This window comes from Pleurodeles waltl, chromosome 11 (assembly GCF_031143425.1).
Source record: "Pleurodeles waltl isolate 20211129_DDA chromosome 11, aPleWal1.hap1.20221129, whole genome shotgun sequence".
In the NCBI taxonomy this organism is placed as follows: domain Eukaryota; kingdom Metazoa; phylum Chordata; class Amphibia; order Caudata; family Salamandridae; genus Pleurodeles; species Pleurodeles waltl.
This window is the reverse complement of record NC_090450.1, coordinates 82,892,358-82,919,946: the sequence shown is the minus strand read 5'-3', so window position 1 is coordinate 82,919,946 and position 27,589 is coordinate 82,892,358. Positions and strand designations below refer to the sequence as shown.

Here is a 27,589-nt window from a genome sequence, read left to right as displayed (position 1 = left end):
ATGTATGGTTGGGTCTAACCTGTGGTGGCAGGGTGAGCAGAAAACAATGGATTAAACCCAAATCTGTGACTGGGGGTGAATGTTTGACAATGTTCTGCATTCCGACCATCATCTTTTTGTGTTGCAATAAATCTGACTGAGCACTACTCGGTCAGATTGTTCTTATCAGGCTCAGCTATCTGCAGAAAATGCAGTCTTCCCTTAACTTTAAAAGAAAAATGTGACCCTATGCTTTGGTTATTTAAAAATGAACTCAAGGCGAGCTACTCTGAAGGTGTCTGGGAGCCACTGGTAGCTTGTGATCGACTGGTTGGAGACACCTGCTTTACTGTATACCTCCTGGTACAACCTTTGAAAGGCTTTGGTCTCCCCTGTTTCATCCATGAGGAGTACTTCATGGATATCTTTGATTTCTTTAATATATGCCTTATACTTTTTGCCCTTATACTGGCGAGCCAACAACCATCTTGTTTTATTGCATGTAGAGTGGATTTTGTGCTGGGCCATTAGCTGAAGTTTGTCTGCTTTATTAGTGGAGATAACAGATTACTGACCCTCTAGACTATTAATCCTTCTAAGGCTTCCATCAGTGGTCTGGTGTTTATTAAGAAACCCCCCTTTCTTAAACAGCCTACTATTTCTTTCTGTTTCTACTGCCCTTTCTCTTGCGTACATGCATTCAGAGTGATGACAATGCCGCTCAGTAATGCTTTCAATGCATCCCATTGGGTCAATAAGGGTAGTTTGTCATGTTCATTAACAATCACATAATCTTCTGTGCTATTGCATATGTTCTGTAAGTTAGTAGGGCTACACAAAAAGTATTCTTTGAGGTACTTAGTATCTTTGTATCTTTGCCTCAAGATACCTATCATCCAATTCAATAAGACTCAGGTGTGATCTGCTTATGTTATGTCACCACTGAGTCTCTTTATTCCTTCCATCATTGTTTAGGCACTAAAAGTTAATCAGTTCTACTATAGGTCGTATATGTGGCTGAAAAGAAAGAGTACTCGCTGTCCTTTCCATGTGTCAACCTCCAGGCATCAACCAACCCTAACTCCTCTATGAATATTTTAAAGATTTTTGCTGGCTGCCTTGTACGTTTGACTTTGAGGGTTTGAGTGATCCAGTTTGCCATCACATTTTAGGTTAGATTCACTTCCTACTACCATTTCCCCTTTAAAGAGGTGGCTCAACTCCTGCATCAGTGGCCAATAGTCTAGATTTGAATTTGGGGTGTACACGTTAGGTATTGAGATTATTGTATCACTGCACTTCAGCTGGAGCAGTGCACTTCTACCCAATGTGGCTCTTTTAGTTAGAACTGTTCAAGTGCCAACTGTGTGTCTAACTAATATTTCAACCCCATCTTTTTGGATGCCCATGGGTGGAGTTGAGTGGGATTGTGTTTATGCTTCATCCATTTTTTTTTATCTAGCCCCAAGACGTCGGCCTCCTAAAGTATAAATATATTTGATTTAACCATGTCAATGTGCAGTAGCAGTTTCTGCCTCTTAGTGAGGGACTTCAAGCCACTAACCTACATTTATAGAAGTTGTAATATCCAAATATTCCTTCGAGTATCCTTACTACTAAAGGCTTTTCTAGCTGTGCTCATTTTTTCACCCATGTGTGCATTCCCATATTCCTTCCCTATACCCTCTCAAATCCTCAAAGCTTGAACTATAAAATTTGAAACAGGTATCAATTTACCATCCCTATCCTCCCCACCAACATATATTTTCCCTCTAGGTTCCAGTCTTATAAGGAGTGCTACCCAAGCTCCCCCCCCAGCAGTTATTTACTGGCTCTTGGCATATCCTTCCATTGGGGGCATTGTTTCAAATCAATTGCATATTATCCTCCATTAAGGTCTCATCACCTTGCTTCACCCATGGTGCCCAATCCATGGATTGGAATCTACCCACTATGTGTCAACGCTTCCATATTTACAGTAGTTCCAATTTGGTCAGATTGGGACAGTTCCACCTGATTATTAGCTCCACTACTGCATTTCAACATTTAATTATTAGATAGAACCATGATTATGATTTTTAAACATTGGTTTGCTAGAGTCCCACTTTTTATGATCTCTAAGATGCTGTCTGTAGTCCGATTCCAGTGATGCTTCTCCCCTATCTGAGAAAGTTCAGATCGTCAGCACTTCTTTTATTGATTTTTATTGATTTTGCCACCAGTTTTTGGTCATTTCATTTTAACATTATGCCTTCAGGAAATATCCATCTATATCTTATGCTGTTGTCATTCAGCAACACCACAACAGATTTGTAGGCCCTCCCTTTCACTAGGAATATTAGTGTCAGGTCCTGAAATAGCTTCACTTTGCTGTCCCCTCACAGGATGTGTTTCTGTCTCTATCTAGCCACAAAAATTAGCTCCTTTGTTTCTTCTCCATAATGTCATGTGGTCTTGCTTTCTTATCCACATTTTTCTTCCCCACTATGTGCACTTTTTATACTCCTTTGTGGAAGTCATCGCCCTTACGCAGGATCTTCTTGAAGAGATCCTGGAGATACCCTCTGTTGTCCCCCACTTTGCTTTCTTTCAAATTTTGAGTCCTCAAATTGTCCCTTCTTGATCTTCTCTCAATATCCTCACTGAGGTTGTAGCAATTTGACTGCTATCTGATAGGGACTGCACTGCTCTATTGATTCAATTCTGGAGTCCTTATTCTGTAAATCTTTCTTGATGTCTGATATATCTGCTCGCCCCGGTCAGATCGCAGTTTATCTCAGCCTTCAGATAGTATTTTATGACAGTCATTTTGCAGATCGGCTTTTGAAGTGGGTGGTCCACTTTGGTCACCTTCAAGATTTCTGCCTTCACTGACTTGATTGTGAATAATAGGAGTGAAACTTTGTCTGTTGAGGTGTCTTCCCTTGATTCGATATGAGAGGAGTAAAATGTCACTGTCATCTGTTCAAAAGCATGTCATCCTGCTTAGCTGATGATTTATCCATCTTACTCCCCCAAAGAATGTTTTATGATTTGAACAGCCACACAGAACATCACCTTTGGATGCTTACAGCGGCTCTTTCTAGGCAGCACTGCACCATCATGATTCATGTCTTCCTATTTTACACCTTTGCATTCAGGGCACTTGTCCTCTACATCTGCCCTTCGGCAGTAGATGCAGCTATTATTTTAAGATTGTTGGGTCTTTGTGTCTCCGCGAGCGGGCTCTTGAAGCAGCCCAGTCCCTAGGCAGCTGTCCATTGAGTGGGGTGATGGACATCTACCCCGGTTGGCCATGCCTTCGGCTCCATTCATTACTTTTGCAGGCTCTTTTATGCAGGCAGACAATACTTTGGGCCGATCCCACCACTTTGGAGAGCCAGCTTGGTTCTTTGCACTCTTTTTAATTAAGTTTTGGCGACTATCTTGTGAGTTTCAAAGAAGCAAATACAAAAAATTATGGCCCTCATTTTGACACTGGTGGTCCGAAGACCGCCAGGGGCAGAGTGGCGGTCTCACCGCCGACGGGCCAGTGGTGAATCATGCCACATTATGAGTGCGGCAGGTTGGCCTCTGCCAACCCGCCACATCCCAGCTTTTACCACCAGGGCGGTTGGACCGCAGGGCCGGAGATTAGCATTTCCGACCTGGCGGTCCACTAAAGACCGCCAGCGGTATAACGAGCCAGCTTTCTGCCAGGGTTTCCATGGCAGTAGCACCACCACGAAAACCCTGGCGGAAAGGCTACCGGTGACAGGAATTTTCTTTCCTGTCACCAACAGCTGACTACCCCAACCCCCCCTGCAAACCCAATACCCCCCTTCCATACCAGCACCCCCTCCCCACCCCTCTTCCTGAACAGCACCCCGCACCACCTCCCCCTCATACACGCACCCACACACACACACCCACCCACACGTACCCTGAATACACTCATTCACCTACACTTACATACACGCTTTCACTCACACGCATCCATACAGGCATTCACTCACACACATCCATACTCGCATTCACTCACACGCATCTATACTCACATTCACTCACACGCATCCATACTCGCATTTACACAAACATTCCAACTCGCACTCACTTCAACAATCCTACATGCATTCACTCATACACACACACCTATACACACATGCATTCAAACATGCATTTAAACATCCATACACCTACTCATACACACATGCATACACACTTACATTCACACATGCAGACAACACCCACTCACACATGCACACACAACACACCCCCACCCTCCCCACTCCCTTCCCCTGTCGAATGATCGACTTACCTTGTATGGCGAAGAAGTTGTCCGCAGGGAATGGGAACAGGTGCTTCCACCGCTGGCAGTGCCTGCCACCAGGACACCGCCAGGCCGTACTACAGGTCGTAATACAGTTGGCAGAGTCCTTTTGATGGGGAGGGGCCAGTGATGGAACCGCCCCTGCGCCTCTGACTGCCAGCACAACTACTGGAGGATATCCACCCAAATTGTGGCAGAAAGCCTTCAGTACTCATAATATTGTGGTTGGAAGACCGCCAGCACTGGTGGTCTTCTGGCGTCTGTGGCTTCGGCAGTTTTCTGAAAAGAACGCCAAAGTCATAAGGAGGGCCTATGTTTCCAAAAAAGTATTTCATGGTAAATATGCTATGATAAGATTTAAGTAATCATGAAAAACTTGTGGAATACATCAGACCTAACTGTGTTAACCCTTAATTGATCTACTAAATACCCTCTTTTACCTATATCTTGAATAATATCATGTTGGAAATTAATTGTCATGGGGCTGATATAGGTGAATAAGCAGTTTCAATGTTATCACTGTTAAGAACTTGGTGGTTTATTTGATTGAAACGTTTTGTGCCCAAATAAGCTCTATGCTCCATTTTTTTAGGGTGCTGGAAATATCTATTATTTCACTATGGATCTGCTTGAAACAGATTGCCATCTTGTAAGTCGAAAGAGCTGGAAAGATTGTAACATCAGGCCTTTCCATGAAACGGTAAGTACAGTGATAGCAGAAAGCATGCTTCCCCTGTGATGGTTTGAAATACAAATAGGGTCTACACTTTGGGATTCATTAGCTATGTCTACATTTTAAAATTATAATGTTTAAGACAGATATGACATGTTTAAAAAAAGAGCTAAAGATGACACCATCAAACTCATTCTTTCATTGAAACTCAACGTTCATGCCTTAGTCTGAAAATCACTGTACATGTAACTGCTCAACTTGTATAGTGCATACTACAGGAAACACTGGGCAAGCCGCCTCACACAGTCTTTGCCACCATGTACCTAGAACTAGATACACCATAATCCAAATGGCTCAATGCTAGCCGCCATTTTCTAGAGTTAATGCAACCAACCTGACACTCCACTCCTCCTTCTGCCTCCCCCTCCCATGGCCCAGCCCATGCCCCTCCCTTCACATGCTGGCTGAGCCAGCGGCAGAAATATCGCTTTATTTTTTTGCTGCTGACTCTTAGCCAGTGGGGAAAAGCTCCTCCTCCATTGTGGAGGAGCCACCCCTGATCCAATGTCAATTTCCTTCAGACTTGCAGTACATTTTACATATATGAATCTGTTAGTATTCTTTAGCTTTCCTTGCAGTTACAGGCCATCTGAGTAGGCTTTGTGCCCCCCCCCCCCACTAGGTCCCCGAACCACAGGTTAAGAGCCACTGACCTATTCTATATAAGAGTACAATGAGCGCTTGTAACTTTCTGGAGTTATCCAGTCACCTAATATTACACATGCATCAGAGGTCATTCTTCCAGTTAGCTCCTCTGCATGGCAAAACGAGATGCAAGCTAACTTGAATCAAGGCAGCAGGGTGTTTATATTAAAATTGTAAATTCGCTCAACCACTAATAACAGTATTAATTCAAAATATTCAAAATTCTATTACAAATAAAAACTTTAAAAAAATCAACAGCATTTAAACATAAAATAAAGCCTTAGTAAAGATTTCTACAGACCGATGTCCCAAAAAACTGCCACAATGTGTTGTCTTGCATTGTAGTCCATACTGAAAAATGTTTTTAAAAGCTGTTCAAAAACAATTAAAATGTTGTGCTCTGTGTCTAACTTGTCTTGCCTTTATTTTTAGATTTTTGGTCAGTGTAAAGCTATCTTCTACCTCAGTTTACCTTGGAGGAGGGTCAAATTGTACAATTATAACTGTATTCTCGTTCCAGGTACAGTGTTCTCTATTTTAAGAAATCCTTTGTATCCGTTCGACCATCAACACCATTTTAAAAAGGAAGTGGCTAAAACATGCCTGACATAGAAATAAACACTAAGGGGGTTATTACAACTTTGGAGGAGGTGTTAATCCGTCCCAAAAGTGACTGTAAAGTGACGGATATACCACCTGCCGTATTACGAGTCCATTATATCCTATGGAACTCTGAATACGGCTGGTGGTATATCCGTCACTTTACCGTCACTTTTGAGACGGATTAACACCTCCTCCAAAGTTGTAATAACCCCCTAAGGGTCTGATTACGAATTCGGCAGACGGGATTACTCCGTCCCAAATGTGACGGATATCCCACCCGCCGTATTACGAATTCCATAGGATATAATGGACTCGTAATTCGGCGGGCGGGATATCCGTCACATTTGGGACGGAGTTATCCCCTCCGCCGAAGTCGTAATCAGACCCTAAATATGATGTTTAGTAATTTATCATGTGAACTGAAATCTAACTCAAGTGACTTCAATATATTTACATTTATATCACTGTAGCATGATCCATCGGCGAGAAAGACATGTAATGTAAAGCCACCCATACAAGTTGGTAGAGTGTAGAAAGTGAACTGCAGTTCAGAAAAACTAATTTCATTTTTTCACCCTCACAGTTCCTAAACGTTTAGTCCACTCCATGTGTCCAGATTGCCCCGCACCGGGCAACGATTCTCCTGTCTACGAACCAATAGCTGATATGATGATTGCAAAATACAACAAAGACAGTAATAACACCCACTACTACAAGGTTTATATGGTAGAAAACTCAAATATGCAGGTAACTACAAAATGTTTTCTCACTAGACTTTAAAAGCTGATAGGTGCTTCAGAAGTCGCTTTCCTGTTTTAAGTCACATGATACATTATTTATTTTCTCTTTATTTCTTGTTATTACTCTGCACTATTCATATAGATGTACCTATACCTGTGGCAGTGGCATGGCACTCTAGGACAGAGACAGGGGCATATGAGAACTATAACAACTCCAGAGAAGCAATTATGTGGTTATCACACAAGTTGTTCAAAACCCTGGGTAGAAACAGATCTTTCAATGTAGAGTATTCCCAGCTGTGTCAGCTTAGATACTAAAATGTCCACCACTGATATATTCAGATTGAAAAAATGTCTGCAAGTTAAGGGAATAGAGGAAGACCTCAAGCTGCAAAGAGGTAAATATTTGAATAATTTGTCCTCCAGATGTTCTTGTCCACTGCCACAGAAGATCCTTGGTGCAAAGTGGAGGGACTTAAACCACAGTAGGCCAATGAAGTTTAACCAGAGCTTGTGTGATGTTGACATGTAACTTAAAGCCTATTGTCTGCAGTAAATAAACGTGCAACCTAATATGGCTTATAAATCCAGATATTAAACTCACGCAAGACTATCAAGTGGCTAAAACAGTGAAATGGTATTCAAGCACTGGGGGAGGTACAGAGAGATAACAGACACGTAAAAATAGTTTTGCATGAACCCAGCAAAATTTGACTTCTGTAGTAAAAATATGTTAAGATGAAAAACACTGCCATGAGCCAGGATTTATATACTTACCAATTCATGTTTGTGTACTAGAAGTAGATTATACATGTGAAATGCTTAAGTGCCTCATTACTGGTGTGGTGGTTCAAGGACTGCCAGACTCATGGATGCCGTCGGACTGCTGCATTCCAGATGGTCTGACCACCACATTATGACCACGGTGGTCAGACTGCCAGTAACATGGTTTCTGACGGGCTGACGGCAGTCTGAGTCGTTCTCAGCCACGGGAGTGCTGAGTTAAGGCAGTGCACATTTCAAGGGTGCTGGTGTGTTGTGGTATTGGCCTTGGCCGCCTTAAGGGAGTCGGGGCGAATACCATAGCACTGTTCCTGCCAGGCTGACCAGCGGTAATGTCGTAATAGGATGTTCCCACCATGCTACGGCGGGTGGGGGGGAAGCAGCCGGGTTGATGGCCACCTCATTCCCATGAGTTTGATGGTCGGTTTGTCAACCCCCACACCCAAACTCGTAATGAGCCCCTTAGGACCTGGTTTATGAAAAGTTAGTGCCGCCTTAACGTCATTTTTTTACGTAAAAGAGGTGCAAATTTACAAAATACCATTATATTTTGTAAACTTGCACTGCTTTTACATCAAAAAAATGACATTAAGGCGGTGCAAACTTTTAATAAATCAGGCCCTCAGTGTTTTTATAGCTGAGTGGGTATTGAGAAGAAAGTCTTTAAACCTCCCAGTTACTGTTATGTGCTTGAGTTAAATATAGAAGACATTTTTAAACACTTGAAAAAGTTGTCATTTCTGAGATCAACATTATCATAACCATTAAGGATCTCATCACACATGATCTCTTGATTTCTATGTGTCCGGTGACAGCAATTACCAGCCCCATCGGAACTGTAGAAACACTGCAAATCAGTGGAACTTTAGTTTAGAGATTTTGGCTGCTGAATGTAGCCAAAGTGCGGCTCAAACTCAAGCCCAAAATGAGAAATTATTGAGGGGAAAATCCTATATTTAGCAATTTGTCTAATAATTCCTGATTCCTTAGTGGATTCCGAGGGTCCAACTTGTAAATGGTTGGATATTCCCACTCCCTCAGTCACTGGTACCCCAGATATCGGTAGCTTACGTAAGGGGAAAATCTCTCCCATTTCACAGGACACTTGTAATGAACACCTAAGAGTGTATTCATTGTTAAAAGGGGATGGCTGAATGTGCTGTTTCCGCAATGAAGGGCATATAGTCTGCCAAGAACAACAAAACACCATGACCTTTTTAATGAAGCACTTGACACATTAACATTAAGGGCCTGATTTAAATCTCGGCGGAGAGGAATAATCTGTCACAAACATGACGGATATCCCGTCTGCCGTATTACTATCCTACTACATCCAATGGAGATCATAATATGGCAGGCGAGATATCCGTCATGTTTGTGACAGAGTATTTCCTCTGCTGGCCCTAAGTGATCTGCACTTACCTCCCTGCTGTCAAGACATATTTTGAGACTCAGTGGAGGAAGTGTAATTTAGTTACAGGAAACCTAAACACTGGGTTTATGATTTCAATAGAAATTTAGCCTTTCAATACAGCAGCTCTACTGGTCATTTTCATAATACATTTTGGATAGGTACCATCATCATCATCAGTGAAATAAGGGAAATTTGATTGCTCACCAATGCAAAGGCTATAACGTGGTTAAATGCATTTTCATACATTGTATGTAACATGCATTAATAAAATTGTAAATTTTGGGTACTGCATTAGATGTTTATCATCAATTAGATATCACTGAAAAATGCATGTGATCTCTTTCAGTGGAAGATGGGTCCATCATATTTTGTGGAAATCGTTATTAAGGAAACAAACTGCTCGAAATCAGAAACTAATGTTACTGACTGTCACTTTCTGGAGGATGAACAAGCTGTAAGTGCAGAATTCAAAATACAATCCTTGTAAATGACAGCTAATCTATAGCAGCGGTATCATTTATCTTATTGTATTTCAATATATGTTACCCTTTTGGGATAGCTGGTAATATTTGAAGAACGTTTCCCTGAAAAAAGCTTGCTACAGTTGTAGACATTTTTCTGCTATATTTTCATGATCAATTGCTATATGTTTGAGGTGCCAAGTATGTAATCTGCTCAACAACATTGCCTTAAAAATAATTTTGAGCACCAATTTGGAATCAGAGGAGCTTAAAATGTTGATTACGCATAGGTTGTTGTTTAGTCAGTGTGGGAAGTTGGGTTGTTGGTTTAGGGGGGTGTGGGCCTTTCTCAAGCAACAGCCACAATCCCCATCAGAGTGAACTACCAATATTAATAGATTAACCTGGGCTTAAACCTTTAATGTCTTGGCACAAAAGCAGTCAGTCTTAACTTAGAAGAATGTGTAAAGTATTTATGCAGAACCCAAACAACAATAAAGTGACAACACAAAACAAGAAAAATACCACCAATTTAGAAAAATAGAATATATTTGACAATAAAACAACACAAATCCAATCAGTAGAACCAGAGTTGTGAAAATCTAAAGTTTATGGCAAAAACTAGCGCCTAAAAGATCAAAGCGCCCTCTGTAGACATGTCATCATGGGAGAATGGGGCAAAGTTGGAAGTATTGTTGACTGTGATGCAGCAGGTTTTGGGTACAGAAACTGGGTTAGGTCGCGTTTCGGCTTACCTTTGGACTTAGAACAAATTCTGTAGAAAAATATTCTGAGGAGATACTGCTCAGCTGGGCAAGGCAGCTGGCGGTGTCCAAGGAGAAGGCCTCATCTTCGACGAGCTGCTGGCTGAAGGCATCTCTTGGAAGTTGAAGATCTGCAGCTGGATGAAGCTGAAGGGTATAGCTGACAAGGGTTCCAAGTGATACTCCTTCTGCCAGGGGCAGCTGAACAGAATTTGATGCTATGGAGAAGCACATAGTGGGAGTTGCCTTGAGGACAGGCTGACCCGCGATGTACCTTGGGTGGATAGAAGAGCAGGTTGGTCCAGCTCTGCTCTAGGTTCTCAGAGCATGTTTTAGCAAAAAATAATGTTAAGAACCCCAAGTTTTGAATTTTTGCTATCTGGGCACCTTGTGCAACACCTCCAAGGGTCCAGGCCTGGGGAGGAACCACTTGGAAGGTCAGGACCCACTCAGGTCCAATCCAGGGGTGCGTTCAAGATCGTTGGAGCCCAAAGGCTCTGAGCAAAAGGCCAGCCAACAAGCCCTTGGCATCATTCTGGTAGTCCTCGGTTCAAGGAGAAGAACAGGTCAGACCTATTGAGAGGTTCTTTGTATGAAGGCAGGGCACACCCTATTGACTTGCAATCAGTGCTCCGCCCTCCCTTGTTGCCTGAGATGATCGACTCAGGCTCACCTAATCCCTCTAACAAGTGCCTGTCTGTGAGGAAATAACATCCAGTCATGTGAACCAGAAACAAGCTTCAGGCACCAAATAGTTAGGGCAGGGAAATGCTTACTTTCTAAAAGTGGCATTTTCAAAATTGTGACATAACATCCGACTTTACCATTAAAGACGATTTTAAATTACAATTTCTCAGATTCTAAATATGACTTTTCTCTCTGCTCCCAATCACAACTTAGCTCTTATTAAATGCAATAACTGAACCCATTGTTATCCAATGGGAGAGGTTGGCCTCAAAGTAGTGAAAAACCCATTTGGTTGATTTACACTACAGGGAAATATATATTTTAAAAATTACATTTCCAATATTTTAATTACAATACACCCTGCCTTATGACTGTTTAGCAGTACACAAAAAAATGCTAGATGGAATTAATCGTAGCCACTGGTAGTTACTCAGGGGCCACATCCCAATCCATTGTTATTTTGCACACCATGCCACCTCAGTTTGGACCCAACTACATGCAAATCAGGCTTGAACCTGCTCCCATTAGAAGAATCCAGCCTGAACATCCAAGCCAGGTCCTCCTTGAACCTGAACACAAGCAACCTAGGACCAGTTTTGCCTTTGCTGTGGGCTCATCAGCCAGGTTTAGCTTGATTCTAATGACACAGTGTAAACGGGGTTCATGTATGGGGATGCCCGTCCTGCTCTGGCTGACGTACTAAAGTATACAAAAAGTGATGGATGAAATGCCTAAATTAATCTCAGCCACTGATAATTACTTGCGCTGCATCCCTATTAATCCTTATTTTGCACACCATGCCACCTCAGTTTCGACCCAGATGTACGCAAATTAACCTCGACCTTGCTCTAATGGGAACAGCCTAGTCGAAACTGCCAAGCCAGGTCCTACCTGAACCGGAACACAAGCAACCCAGGACTAGTTACTCCCTTGGTATGGTTCATCAGCCAGGAATAGCTTAGTTCCAGCGACATAGTGTGCGCTTGACCCACATGTGGGCACACCCTTCCGACTTAGGCAGCATACTAAAGTATACAAAAGATGATGCATGGAATGCATGAATTAATCTCAGCCACTGATAATTAGTCAGAGCCCCATCCTAGTCCATCGTTATTTTGCACACCATGCCACCTCAGTTTAGATCAAGTTATATGCAAATCTGTCTCAATTCTGCTCCAATGGGAATAATACAGCTTGAACTGCCATGCCATGTCCTCCCTGAACCAGAACACAACAATCCAGAACTAGTTTTGCCCTTGTTATGGGCTCATCAGCCCGGTATAGCTTGGTTCCAGCCAGACAGGGTGCACGGGACCCATATCTGGGCATACCCGTCATACTAAAGTATACCAAAAGTGATGGATTAATCTCAGCCATGGGATTACTCGGGCTGCATCCCAGTCCATTGTTATTTTGTACACCATGCCACTTCAGTTTTGACCCAGTTATAGGCAAATCAGTCTTGACTGTGCTCCAATGGGAACAGTCAAGGTTGATCTTCCAAACCAGGTCCTCCCTGAACCGGAACAGAAACAGCCCAGAACTAGCTTCACCCTTGTCATGGGCTCTACAATCAGGTATAGACTGGTGCACTTTTGTGTATACTTTAATATGTTGCCCTAAGTGGCACTCCATATGTAATAGTATACCAAAGGGGTATTAAAGGGCTTAAACAAACAATAGACAATTGAATGTATGACCTGTAGATTCTGCAAGATATTTTGAAATTCCAAATTAGTAATTTTAGTAACTTCACCAGCACACAATACAGAATGGCTGGGTGCAATTTAACACAGGCAGGAACATTGCTTAATTTGTTACTTCTTGGAAGCTTGACCAATCTGGGTCTCAAGCATAGGAAGTCCAGGTTTCAAACAGTTGATACTGGATCTGAAGGAGGGGGAAAATGGAGCCTGTCAGTGACAGTAGTTATTAGGGAAATGTAGGCACCATCATTTTGGATGGCAGGTACTAGCCGGCCTGAAGCATACACTTTGCATTTATTGACTCCAGGTTTCATTTAGTGATTAGTGAATAAAGATGATATTCACAGTTCTGTTGCTTGACGTCCATAACTTGCATACGAACACTGTACCACACACCACACTGTTTTATTGGTCAATAAAGGAACCCTAGACTGACATACTACAATAGTAAGGAGTGACTTGACTTTCTTGGTGCTTGAAATTATAATTGTTAGCAAGCTCAGCTCAGATTTTCACTATTTCGTCTCTTTTGGTACACCGCTCCTGTGGGAAAATGCTTTTTTAACATGGCTTTCCTCTCTAAGTTCACCTCATGAAAAAGAGAATGGAACTGTCCGGGCTTCCTCTGAGGCCTACAGCTTCTCCTCTTCTTCCTCCAAGCTGTTCCTTAGGATTGCCACTTGTCTGGGAAAGAGACAGACACTGTCATGATACTTCGTCCCAGAATCACAGCTTCTTTTTGAGAGAAACACCCTGTTTGTGTACCATCAAAAACTCAAACTGATGCACACTACCCCCTCCCCTCTCTCAGTTTTGACTTGTCCCTTCAAGCTTCCCATCTCTTCTTTCTTTGAACTTGAAATTATAATTTTTAGCAGGTTCACCTCAAATTTCCACTATTTCCCCTCTTGTGGTGTTTTACTCCTGTGGGAAAATCCTTTTTACCGTGGCTTTTCTCTAAGGTCCACTTCCTGAATAAGAGAATGGGGCTGTCCGGACGCTTCCTCTGAGGTCCACAGCTTCTCCTCTTCTACCACCAACCTATTTCTTAGGATTCCGTAGTGTCTGGGAAAGAGACACTTTCAAGATACTTCCTCTCAGAATCACAGCTTCTTTTGAACTAACAGAAAGTCCCTGGTTATGTACTGTCAAAACTCCAACTGATTCACACTGTCTTCCCTCTTTGGTTTTAGCTTCTCCCTTTTTTCTCCCCTACCCTCCTTGTTTATTGAGGTATTTGTGTTATTAGCTCTTAAAGGAACAACTCTCTGGAAAGACAGTTTCATCCCCCATAGTATTTGGAGAAAAAAGGGTTTAGGTGAAAACATTTTTACTTCCGAGGCTTATCTTGGGCTGAAATTCACTCAGATAAGTTTGTTTTTCTATCGTAAAAGGGAGGTGACAGGCAGCCCTTCCATAGTCTTTGACAGCACCATCCGGGGATTTACATTGTCAGGACACACTGAATTGTGTTGGTATTTACTCTGCGGGTGCTGTATAGGAAAATTAACCTCCAAATTTGAGAAGCATTTCCCTGCAAACTAACCTGCAATCCTACCCCAAAACAGCCAACCAAATGGAGATTTGCTCAAATAGAAAGGAATACACGAGAGTCATGACTGCTTCCTCACAATGACTCCCTGGCTGTATCGTATCACATCCCATACTGGATTGTGCTCCATGTATGAAGTGTTTTCAGGTAAAATGCATGGTCTTACATGATCTCAGCAAGTAGATGACTATAGATGGCAAGTTCCCTTTTCCAGAATTTCCAAACCCTGCACAAATCCCTGTTTCACATGGATCAGAATTCTGAGGTGTGTGTTTGTAACCAAACTACTACACCTCTCTCCAGGTTTTGTTTGGCCTGACAACCTGCTAACATTTCCCTAGAGAAAATACTCCTTAAATGATAAATATGAGTACATATGGAATTTGATGTGGTAAGTACCAAAGTCCTCATATTACGTCCCATTTTCCAGGTGAAACTCCGAATCTAGAGAATTTACCACACATGATAAACACTTTAACTGATGTTGAAAAAAACAGCTGTCAGGGCACTCATGAACGTATGATTAGAAGTTAGTGATGTATCAAATCTTCAGTGTATAATGGTAATAACACCATGGAGAGTTCAAGCTCAATTTATTCTTGAAGCAAAAAGTTCATCATAACAATAGAAGGTCGTCCATGAAGTCAATATTCATGTAGCAACCACAGCCAACACGTGTTTCGTCCTATGAGAAAACACTCTCACAGACTTCATCAGGGCTGCAAATAAATGAGAACAATGACTACAACTGTAATATACATTCAAAACTGTTCAGAGCAGACCACAAACCACTCCTATCATGATTTTTGTGAGAGCAAAAACATGCCATTCGTGACTTAATGTGCCAAACAATTTAATAGAAACTGATCTGTTACCCACTAACCAAACAGAAAGTTACCTACAAAAAGGATAACCAAATTATCTATACAGTAAAAACACCAAACTGGAACCACATACGCGACGTTCCCATGTGTAAAGGGTTATCATAACATGAGTGTGCACTTCTCCATTTTAGAGAAAATAGTAACCAAATAACCTGAGTGATAAAAGAGTGCGAGAGAACCTAAAACTAGTGCAAACTGTCAAGAAGTACTCAAACCCACGCCAAAATATCAATAAGAAAACCTTAAATAATCAACAGTAAATCTCCAATACAATTCAAGACATACCTTAGCTCAAGTATGTCTTATGTGTGATACCAGTCTTCTCAAAACAATTGTACAGTCTGCGGAAACAACCATAAGCAACCTCTGTAATTATCCAAGTCTCATGCAAAGCCCGAAATAAACATCGCCACCAAATTGTTTACATATAAGTATGGCCATTGGGCCCAGACTGACCTGAATAAGGTATAAATAGTCCAAAATTAAGTCGTATAATGAGGTATTCTTATAACGTTTCCTAAATGCGAAAAAGAAGAAAAAAGAAATAAACTAAATATAAGTATGGTGAGCCTAAAAAGGACATATTCACAATCAATCCCCAATTGTACCCTAGAAAGTAACTAGGTCGCAACCAACCACTCAGGTCACTCACCTATCATCAGAGTAAGTATCTATAATGTAGGAAAACACTCCGCGGTCCAATCATCCCGCGGCGTTCTCAGTATCGGAAAACCATTGTCGAAAGTCGACCGTCCGGGGAGGATTCAAATTTAAAGCGTCCTCACGTTAGTGGCAAGAAAATGGAAAAAGGACTTTAACTGATGTTGTTGATATTAACTGAGTGCAATAAATACTTCACCCCCATTGAGCCCACTTGGGGTCATGGCCTAGGTATGAAAGGGGATAGAGTGAACCAATGTGACACTCAGTATTTCAAGACAATAAGTGTAAACGTGTAGATTGCTTTCCTAATGGACTTGTTAATGCTCTGGTATTTCAATCAGAAATGAAGCAGACAATTCCTAATTCTGATCCCTCTCCAATCTTATTTGAAAAGGGACCAGAAATCAAGGAAATGCAGCCAATAATGCCACACTGCAAATTTTGAAGGCTTAAACCTCCCAAACTGTATCAACAGAAAATGCACAAAAAATACCAATACATGTGGAATTCAGTAATTAGAAACAAAGAAAATGCGCATGTTGATATTTATGACTTCCACATTCTGGTATACAAGCTTCAGCCACTCATTGAACAAGTACAGGCCAATATGTGCAAGCTTAATCACAGATGGCAGTGTAGACTCTTATATACCTGTGTCCCAAAGCCTACGCATGACTTAATATTACCATACGTAACTACAGAAGCTCCGAGCAGCTTCACATCCTTAGGGCAATCTCACCATTATAGGTCTTCAGAGGTATTGCTTACATGCCCTCTCCCCTTCTCTTCTTTATGTATTATAAGACGCAGGAGGGAATCTTCTTGGGATACTGCCAGAATCATAGTTGTAAATTGCCTCACCCAGCACCACACCCAACCCCACTGTAGTGTCATCCCTTGTTGAGAAGGAAAGAAGACAACAATAACAGGGCTCTAATAAATCCTGATATTGCTGAAGACTGATGAAAGGGCAAGCTGTGTCATGCGGTTTCCTCATAGGCACTTGCAGGAGTATCAGATTTTTCCCCAATCCCTTATGTTCCTGAGTAGCAGGGAATAGAAAAGCTAATTTATTTTGCCCATCACCTAGTCCCTCAGCAGCAAATATGAGTCTACTGATGGACTAGGTTAATGGCATGGGATGGTAGTTTCTACCTCTTGCCTCACCCATAGATGTTCGATGATATATATGTCAGTAATGTTCAAACAGAAGGTGAAGTTTTTCAAGAAAAGATCATTAACTGTGACTATGAGAGACCTAAATTAACTTTTTAGTTTTTTGGTGTTACCACACGACCTTTAGACAGGAAATGTCATGCCTGGATCACAGTTTCGGATATGGTAACTTGTGAGTGATGTGCCTCACATCTAACAAAACAGCATCGGTGAACTGATATTGGGCATATGAAACATTTTCAGGAAAACAGTTATTTCAATGAGAGCATAAGATCCCAAATGCAATAATCAGCACTAACTTCTCTTTTGTATCAATATTAACAAACTTGATTCAAATATTCAACCCACAAACCTAAGCTAATAGTTTCACGTGGAGCTTTTCATACACACACATTTAGCTAGAGGGTTAAAGAAGCAGATATGCAGGTGTAACATAGAGCAACTTTCTCCCTAATTGTTTATCCTTATCTGGGAATCCTTTTTAGAAAGTCTTAAAAGGTCGGTCGATTACAAGGACTTCCTCAGCGATCAAGGTATTACATTTATTGTGTATGAAAATGGACTTCTGCTTTTGTTTCCAATGTCCTCCTGTTCTAATACTTTGGGTTATAAATAAATGTTGAGACATCTGAAGTATTGCCTGTAAATAAATTTTACTTAAGGGAACCTTTGCAGAACTGTGATTTATCCTGGATCTCTCCTAAAATGAGAAACCTGGGAATTTGGTATTACAATTCAGTGAGGGATTCATTAACTATCAACATCAATGAACTACAACTGAAAATTAGAACTCATAGAAAAATGACCCCCATGATACCTCTCTTGGTGGGAACATTTAGACACAATCAAAATGATGATCTTACTCATTGTAAATGTCCTTTTTAAGATGTAACCAGTTAAAATGCAAAAAACATTTTATTCTAGAATTTATGGTATCTTTTCTAGAGTTTAAAGAAATAATATTGAAGCAAGAATATCTCTTAATAAACTTTAAGAATCTGAATCAAATGGAGGGTTAACTTTCCAGGTTTTGCTAAGTATTACACTGCGTTCACCCTAAAATAAATAATCTCATATAATATTGATCCAGACATAACTAATACTAAATTGTGATTTTGCCTAGGACACTGTTTCACAGTCCCACTTCCCCACACACACATCATCTTCATGTCTCAGGCTCTCACAGTTTGGATACCATCAGCAATTATGTACTCACTACTTAAACCTTTTTACTTGATAATATTTCCTCCCTAGAACAAGGAAAAGGCAGTTCTAGTTGCTATAAAAATGGATTACAATAAATGGTCGAGTGATTTTCTAGAAGCAAAGGGGAATTCGCTTAGTCTCTCAATTTATGGGAGTGTGACGGGCTGTCCGGAACCATTCCGCACACAAGGCCGACTGGTGCTGACGCTGCTTGTGGGGTTCAGGAACACCACAGGGCGAGCACCAATGAGGGACGAGGTCCAGACACGACGCAGGAAGGAGGAGGGACAAAAAGGTCGGCGTCGGCAGAGCAAGGAGAGGAAGAAGACGACGAGGAGAGGGACGGAGTCGAGGAACAACGAGAAGGCAGCAAAGAGGAACGAGAGGACGACGAGGAGGAGAAACAAGGCCAAAGGAACTCGGAATCTGGAAGGCGTTTTATCCCCTGGCCCCATGGTGTGATCGTTGAAGTTGCATAGTTGACGCATCAAGTCTTGACCTGCTGGATTAATTGACCCCGCCGCATCACCACCCCTGCAACAGTAAGGAACCGACACCTTACCTCCCCTGCCTAGCAGTAAGGAACCAACACCTCACCTACCTATTAGCAGTAAGGAACTGATGCAGCACCAGCTCCAACGACACCTCACCTCTCCGACAATATGCAACCTCTTTGTTTCCTCGTTTTCCAAAGTTACTTTGGGTCTGTATGACTCTGTGACCATCCCCAACTCCCTGGTGACTGGCATCAGACTATTGGGAACAACTCTGTCAAGAAGTTGTGATAGACCCAGTTGGAGTTATTGTGTTTCTTAGCACTTTATTGAGATTTAGGGCCTCATTACGATCATGGCAGTTGGCCCGCCATGCCGGCAGTGGCGGCTGAAGCCGCCAGCAGGCATGGCGGGCCGAACCGCCATATTATGCACATGGTGACGACCGCCAGTGGCAGCCATCACCCACCGGCAGGCAGATTGGTGGCGGGATGAAACACTATCCGCCAGGGTAGCTGTGCTACCCTGCAGATAATGTTTCCTTTCCTGCCAGTCTTTTCCTGGCGAGATATCCCCCCAGGAAAAGGCTGGCGGAGGGGGGCCCTGCACTGCCCATGCACTGTGCAGTGGCAGAGCAAGGGGCCCCGGTGCAGAGCCCCGTCACGCAGGTCACTGGCCGAATTTCAGGCAGTGATCTGCACGACGGGTGCAACTGCACCTGCCGCACAGAGGGATTGACGGCCATGTGGAGCCGCCGTCAATGTCCCGGCTGAACCTTTCTGTGGGCCGGCGGGCGGAAACAATGTTTCTGCCCGCTGGCTCTCAGAAATGTTCATAATCTGGCCTGCTGGGTTCCGGGGTCACTGGCGGTCAGTGTTTTGACCGCCAGCATGAACACAGCGGTTGTTTCCGCCGTGTTCATAATGACCACCTTAGACTTTAAAAATGTGTATCTTTGCTTGTGTATGCTGGATTTTTGTTATTGAGGTCTTTTTTTACTAAGATAAATATGGGTTGTTTTTCTAAACTGGTGTGGAGTACTTTTGTGATGTTTTCACTGTGTTTCTGTATGTGTGTGTGTGTATAAATACTTTACACATTGCTCTGAGATAAGCCTGACTGCTCATGCCAAGCTATCAAGGGGCTGAACAGGGGTTATCTTAGATGTGTGACTTCCTTAACCAGACCAGAGTGTGAGTCCCTACTTGGACAGGGTGTAACCCACTGCCAACTGGAAACCCCATTTCTAACAGTCCCTGTAACCTTTGTTTTTTAAGTGAGTTTCTATGTCATTTTAAATTCTATTTCCTAACTATAACACCCCCATAACCTAAGCGGTACCAAAGTTATTGGCAAAACAATAAACAATCTTCCTATGGAAGGTCCTAACTATAGCTACCTATTGGCGACCACCAGCAGGTTATACATATAGGGGCTCATTCCGACCCCGGCGGGCGGCGGGCACCGCCCGCCGGGCGGAAACCGTCCAAAGACCGCACCGCGGTCAAATGACCGCGGGGTCATTTTAACTTTCCCGCTGGGCCGGCGGGTGATCTCCAGAAGATCGCCCGCCGGCCCAGCGGGAAAGCCCCTGCAAAGAGGAAGCCGAATGGAGCCAGTGGATTTGCAGGGGTGCGACGGGTGCAGTAGCTCCCGTCGTGATTTTCACTGTCTGCTAAGCAGACAGTGAAAATCTTTGTGGGGCCCTGTTAGGGGGCCCCTGCACTGCCCATGCCAGTGGCATGGGCAGTGCAGGGGCCCCCAGGGGACCCACGACACCCGTTCCTGCCATCCCGTTCCTGGCAGGTTTTACCGGCAGGAACAGGATGGCGGGAAGGGGGTCGGAATCCCCATGGCGGCGATGCAAGCAGCGCCGCCATGGAGAATTCCCTGGGCCAGCGGTAATCCGGCGGGAAACCGCCGGATCCCCTTTTCTGACCGTGGCTTTACCGCCGCGGTCAGAATAGCCCAGGAAGCAACGCCAGCCTGTTGGCGGTGCTTCCGTGGACCCCGGCCCTGGCGGTTTGAAACCGCCAGGGTCGGAATGAGGGCCATAGTCGCCACTAGGTAGTTAGAGTCACGACCATGATTCCATAGAAAAATCGTTTTTTGACTTGCCTATATCTTTGGCACTGTTTGATGAATCTTCATGACATTTTGCAATAAAAGTGTGCTGGTGATTCTTGTTGCTCACAGAAATTTTCAGGGTGATCTGTCAAGCGGGGGCTGAGAAAAGTGCAGTCATAAAAGTTGTGTTTCCTTGTTAATTCCCATAGGACTTTTAGACAGGCCTTCAGCCAGAAAAATGATGAGCTCATGCAGGGAAATGCACAGCTCTGATTGGCTGCCAACACTTCAAACCAGGAAGCATTGGAAGCCATCATGGGAATCTGCTTCAGAGTCCCACAAAAAAAGTAGAAAGAAAAGCAAGGGGTCAGGGTAGAGTCACCCTGACCCCTTAGCTCCAGTGCTGTGGGACACAGAGGGACCCCGCCAGAGCTAAAAAGCATTTTTTTAAAATTTTCACTGTGATTCATGGTGGATTCACAGTCCCAGGGAAAATTTAAAAAAAACAACAGCCACGGGCTCTTGTGCTTGTTTTATATACAGTGGTTTGTACTAAATATAATGGTATAAACATGAATGCTACCGGCATAACTGGCTGTTGCAGGTATCATCAAATTTCAAAGTGACTGTAGAAAAAAAACACAGATTGTTTTTTAAAAATGACATCAAAATGCTGCAGTAACAACTGAGAGCAATACTTTGTTTTCTTTCCTGAACAGCATGTTGGATTCTGCAAGGGGAGCCAAATAAGCAAGCTTGGAGAGGATGGTGTAACTGTTTCCTGTGAAATCTATGAACCCACGGTACTTTCTGCTCTGCTTACATCTAATAAATTGTCTCAGATATAGCCCTTTCAGGTGATGGTAATGCACTACTGATATAAAATAAATTATAGTAGCCATTCACACCACATCTGTCCACCCATATAGATGTATCATATTCACTGTTGGAGTGATGCGGAACTACACTAAAATTTGGAATCCTAAAGTTGTGTGAAGTAACTACATGATGAGATTCGCTGTACGATATTGAGGGACCATATGGAGTTTGAATGCTCTTCATACAATTACAATGAACCTGAAGAAGAGCACACATTTTCCTTCCTCTCAATTATGTAAGTAGGAATGAGGGTGACATCTATATGTGTATAAAACTGGCCAGGGTGGAGAAAAGGTTAAAGTAAATGCACAAGACATATGGTTGCAACGGATGGCTGGGCGAAGGCAGGGAAAGAGGCAGCAAACAGACCATGATGGGCAAGAGGGAGGACCAGTAGCAGCACAACACAGGATATGCGGAAGGGGCAGTGACAGAACAACAAACCGTGAAGGACCGGCAGGGAGGGGCAAAAAGCCAACTGTGTGCAGGATAGGCAAGAAAGGCAGTGGCAGCTCCACAAACTATGGAGGGCTCTAAGAATAGACAGCAGTAGCACAATGGACCATGGAGGGCAGGAGGGCTGGGTTAGGAGCACAGATTTGGTCTATGGACAACAGGAGGTAGGTGGCAGGGGTAGCAAGCTGACCACATAATGCAGGTGGCAGGGAAATGGCAGCAGAATAGATCACACAGGTCAGGTGGGAGGGTGATGGTACCGCAACGCACTATGGAATAAGGAGGGGCAGGGATATGCACATGGACTACAGAGGGCAGGTAAATGGGGGGCTTTGGCAGCAAGCTGACTTCAGATGGCACTTGGGAGGGGCAGTGACAGCACAATGAACCATGGAGAGTGAAAGGGAGAAAACAGGGGTATGCACACAGCCAACAGAAGGTAGAGGGAGGGAACGGCAGCAATCTGACCATGCAGAGAAATCAGTAGAGGCAGTGGTAGCACAACGGACCAAGAAGGGCAGAAGGGAGGGGATAGGGGCAAAGATTCAGACAATTGAGGCCAGAGTGGAAGGAGGGAGGGGCATCATTCTGACCATTTATGAAAGGTGAAAGGGGCAGTGGCAGCAGCATAGACCATGCAGAGAAAGCAGGAGGAGAAGTGGCAGTACAATAGACCATGGAGGCCAGGATGGAGGGGCAGTGACAACACAACAGACCATAGAAAACAGGAGGGAGGGGTTAGGGGCACAGACTTGGACAATGGAGGTAAGTGAGGAAGGGAGGTCGCGGGGCAGCAAGCTGACCACAAAGTGCAGGCTGGAGGAGCAGTGGCAGCACAAAGGACAATGGATAATAGGGGAGGAGGGGGCAGTGACATGGATATCGACAATGGAGGGCAAAGGTGAGGGAGACAAGGGAATCAAGCTGATCATTCTCTGAGGGCTGGAGTGGCAGTGGCAGGACAACAGACCATTGAGAGCAGCAAGGAGAGAGCAACTGCAGGAGCAGTAAGATGGTCTTGCAGGGCATACAGGAGGGACAGTGGAAGCACAATGCACCACGAGGGCAGGAGGGAATCGATAGGGGAGCGCACACAGACAATGAAGGGAAAGTGGGACGGTTTGCCAGTTTACCACGCAGGGCAGGTCGAAGGGGCATTGGCAGCACAATGCACCAGCAGCACAATGGACCACAGTGGGAACATGGAAAGGGGCTGACCCATGCTCAAAGCACCATGGAGGGCAGAAGGAAGGGGATTGGAGCTGGCCTCAGAGAGCACAGAAAAGGGGACAGGAGCATGGGCAGCAAGCAGACCACTCAGGACCAACAAGAGGAGCTGTGGCAGCACAACAAACCATGTAGGTCAGGCAGAAGGGGCAATGGCAGCACAATGGACCATAGAGGGAAGCATGGATAGGCAGCGCAGTGGACCATGGAGTGCAGGAGAGAGGGGATAGGGGTGTGGACTCAACCAATGTACGGCAGTAGGGAAGGCAGCAATAATTAAAGAGAAGCTACATTTAGGTATAGTGATAAGGTCTTAGGTTACCTTTAAAAAACCCTAGGCATTCAATGAAAAAACAAAGGTTAAAGTAACATTATAGTTAGGTTTTGAACTTAGTTAAAAATGAACACTTAAAAAACAGAAAAACAAAGAAATTAGCCAGTTATAGTTCAGCGAGCTACCTATCACTTATATTCCTGCCATAACCTGTTATGACTTTGTATATTACAACATTCGTGGAATGTTCAATACCATCATTGATGATATCACTGATGACATCATACAACCTACAGTGGTTCAATTTACTGTACAAACCAATAAAGCCGTTCAGATATGTCAATAACTGCTACACTGTAAGGAATGATGAATAGCAGAAATTACATGCAGATATGTACTTGTATAAAATAATTATGCTGTACCACACTTGTCTACATGCCAGAATTATTACATAGAAAGCCCCTACTATTCTCAGCCATCACCCTGTGCTCTGCTCTTTACAAAATGTCTTCTCTCTTGGCACAGCCAAAGGTCATTAGTTGGCCAAGCCGCTCTACACATAGCCTTTACTCTTTGGGCAACTATTCACAGAGAGGACAGTCTCTTTGGACGCACAAGCCCCATTAATTGGCTGTGCTCCAAATATGCACAGCCGTTACCCTGTGCACAACTCTTTACGGAGATGTCACTACCCCCCACATGCCCCATTAGGTGTCTAAGCCCCTATTACACATAATCTTTACTCTCTACACAGCTCTTTACAGAGATCACACTCTCATCAAGCCCTATTTAGAGACTAAAAGCATACTACTTACAGCCTTCACCCTGTAAACAGCACTTGATATAGAGGCCACTCCTTCCAGACACCCAAGGACCAATAGATGGCCAAACCCCTACTATGCAACGTCTTGATCCTATGTGCAAGTCTTCAAAGAGAGTGCACTGTCTTCAGACAACCAACCACATTAGGTGACCATATCCTCTAGTACACAAAACCTTTGTTCTGTGCAAAGCTCTTAGCAGAAATTCCACACTCTTCAAACATCCAAACCTCTTTAGGAGAAGCATTTTGCAAAATATTACACTTGTTAGTAGTATAAAAGGTATAGAAACATTCCTGTAGATGAAGCTTACTAAACATCTTTCAGTGTGTTAAGTGTATTGCAAACTCTCACACCTATTAGAGGCATTAGAGGATGTAATCAGGTATGTCAACAGCGATTACATTGATGTCATCAGTGATGTTAATGATGTCATTGAACATAACATGATTGATGTTTTATTTGAGGGCATAAGCTCTGCACAGCTGGTGGCACAACCAAAATATTTAAATTGTGAGAATAAGGTCTGAGTATAGTTCTCTATCTCAATCATTGTAGAGTAGAAGTCATTAGTTGTATCTTATCTATGAGTCTTCCTATCAATACGAACTGGGGGGTGGGAGAGGGCAGATTTAAGAAAAGTGGTGCTGCGCCCAGTGCAGCGCTACTTTCCTTGCACTCCGTAGCTCTCCACTACCACCACCATGTGTGCGCACCACGGGTAGGGTGGTGGCAATAGCGACAGAATTTCTGACGCTATTGATGTACTGTTCAGGGTTAGTGCTAAAAGTTTAGCGCTAACCCTGAACAGTACATAGGGGCCCATTGTAACAAATGGTGTGCCCCCTTTTAACGCCAGCTCTGAGGAGGTGTAGAAAATGCAGAATAAAATGGCGCAAAGATATCTTTTAGATGTCTTTGCGCCATTTTTTTGGCCACCCTAATGGGGGAATGCCCCCATTGCATACATTATGCCTGGCGCAGGCATAATTTGGTGCAAGGGGTTACAAAGAGGCGCAATGCATGCATTGTGCCACTTTGTAAATCTGGTGGGGCGTTTTTGCCATAATATCGCCACATTAGCATCAATAAAATATTGATATTATGGTGCAAGGGGCTCTTAAATCTGCCCCTGGGTTCTATAAACACTTTTGCCTTCATCTGACCCTCTTGACCTCCAAATCTAAAAAGGTATTAGAGTGGTAAGTACATTACATCATAGCCAAAGATGGATCAGAATAGAAAAAGCTTCTATTAATTTTTTGAACACCAAACTGCTGGTCGCATCTGTTGCGAGGACTCCACAATATACTATCATGGTACAAAACCATTTGTTACATGTTGTGTTGCACTTAAGGTAGCGTTACATAACATTTACCACTTAAAGTTTTTTAAACAAAATTCATATGGAAATACAACTAGTCTGTCTGGTGGGTACTACGCTATGTAAAACATGTTTTGAGTGAGGAAGGGAGAGTTGTCTCTAGGAAACAATTGAGGTTGGATGGGTCACACTTCCGTTTTTGGATATAATCAGTCTATTGGTTAGTGGGTTTTAACTTTTTTGTGGATTACATTTTGACCGAACAACATCTTTGATCAAGCGTTGGCACTAGTACATTTTCGAGACCAAAAGTATGAATGCAATGAATTTCTATCAAAAAGCAGGAAAAACAAATACCAAAAGGTTTTCTTCTCACAAACACAATGGTATCTGTACCACACAAATGGCATTTCAAGTACAAAAAGATATGAAATTCCCAAAAAAAGCAGACATGCATGTCATTTGGGTTGAGTGCTTTTATTTTTCATTTAGTTTGTGCAGAAACAGTAGCCTGAAGTTTGGATTTTATAGAAGTGTGCAACAAAGTAACATCAATAGTGAGAATCATATAATTCTAAAATGACTGAGAATGATATTGGTATGGCTATTTGAAAAAAATCTCATGTTTCCGGGTTTTGTGCTTCCTGTTGTTGCAGAAACTCAGTCTTCCACGTTTTAGGGAACATGAGCATTACGGTGAAGATCATGGGAAAGTTGACATATTTCACAAACATCAATATGACTCTGGTGGAAAAATTGCCCGTCTACCGAAAGGCACCAAGATCCCCCATGAGGAAAAGCACGAGGAGGCTCATGGAAACGGATCTCCCTCGGGTGAACCTCAAAATCACCCTACCCAAAAACCTGATGAAGGCTCATCAGCAGAACACACAGGACGAAAGCCGATCCCTCCATATCCCAGAGGACCTGTTGGATCAGTGGAGTACTATCATATGATCAATGAGACTGATGTTTTTCCTTCCCCAAGTAATCCTGTCCCCTCACATCACAAAGTTCTCCCTGTATCTTCTCAAACTCATAAGCTTGTTGAGCCAGAACACCCTATTCACTCTGGTTTTATTGGTCCATTTCAGGATCCAGAACCCCAGCCATTTCCCCTTCATCCTTCAGAATCCACAGGATGTCCCTCAAATCCCAAGCACACGATTCCCCACATTGCATCCTTATTGCCCAAACCTTAAATGAATGTTGATGCAATAAATGAAAGTAGCATATAACGTTGACATGAATAAGTGCTCCTTCTCTGTTGCATAATTTGACCACAACACCTTGCTATTGTTGCCAGTACCAGGGTCAGAAGCAATGAAGAGATGAAAAATAGCATCTTTCTCTGATTTTGTTTTTTGTGGTAATAAAATACCTCTTTAATTTCCTATCAGATGTGTATTTAATTATTGATGACTCATGGTGGCACATTTTATATGTATATGTGGTACACATACAAAAATTATCTTTTGTTATATGATGACTACAAGTCAGTATATTGCATTGTAAATATATGTTTAAGAAGCAACAGCAGTGTTTCCTTCTTCGTGGTTATTTGAATGTACATTGCACTTCACCTTGTTGTCCCAGAGCTCCACCTTAGAGGCTGTTGGTTCTTTGTCACGTCTGGCACTACATTCTTCCTCATGCTTGAAAATGGGCCCGACTTAAAGTTTGGCGGACGTGTTTCTCCTCACATATGTGACAAATATACCATCTGCCATATTACGATCCCA

The 27,589-nt window shown here is 43.1% G+C and overlaps 1 protein-coding gene across 1 annotated transcript in view; it reads left to right on the top strand.

Moving 5' to 3' along the window:
- The window catches only part of LOC138265428 (fetuin-B-like), a 57,016-nt gene extending 29,773 nt beyond the window's left edge, over nt 1-27,243 (top strand). The window contains exons 2-7 of the mRNA XM_069213127.1: nt 4,881-4,988; nt 6,099-6,186; nt 6,853-7,016; nt 9,553-9,660; nt 21,586-21,669; nt 26,504-27,243. Of these exons, the coding sequence (XP_069069228.1) occupies nt 4,881-4,988; nt 6,099-6,186; nt 6,853-7,016; nt 9,553-9,660; nt 21,586-21,669; nt 26,504-27,049 (1,098 nt within the window). The 3' untranslated portion in view covers nt 27,050-27,243. The remainder of the gene's footprint in view (nt 1-4,880; nt 4,989-6,098; nt 6,187-6,852; nt 7,017-9,552; nt 9,661-21,585; nt 21,670-26,503) is intronic.
- Nucleotides 27,244-27,589: the final 346 nt, after the last annotated feature.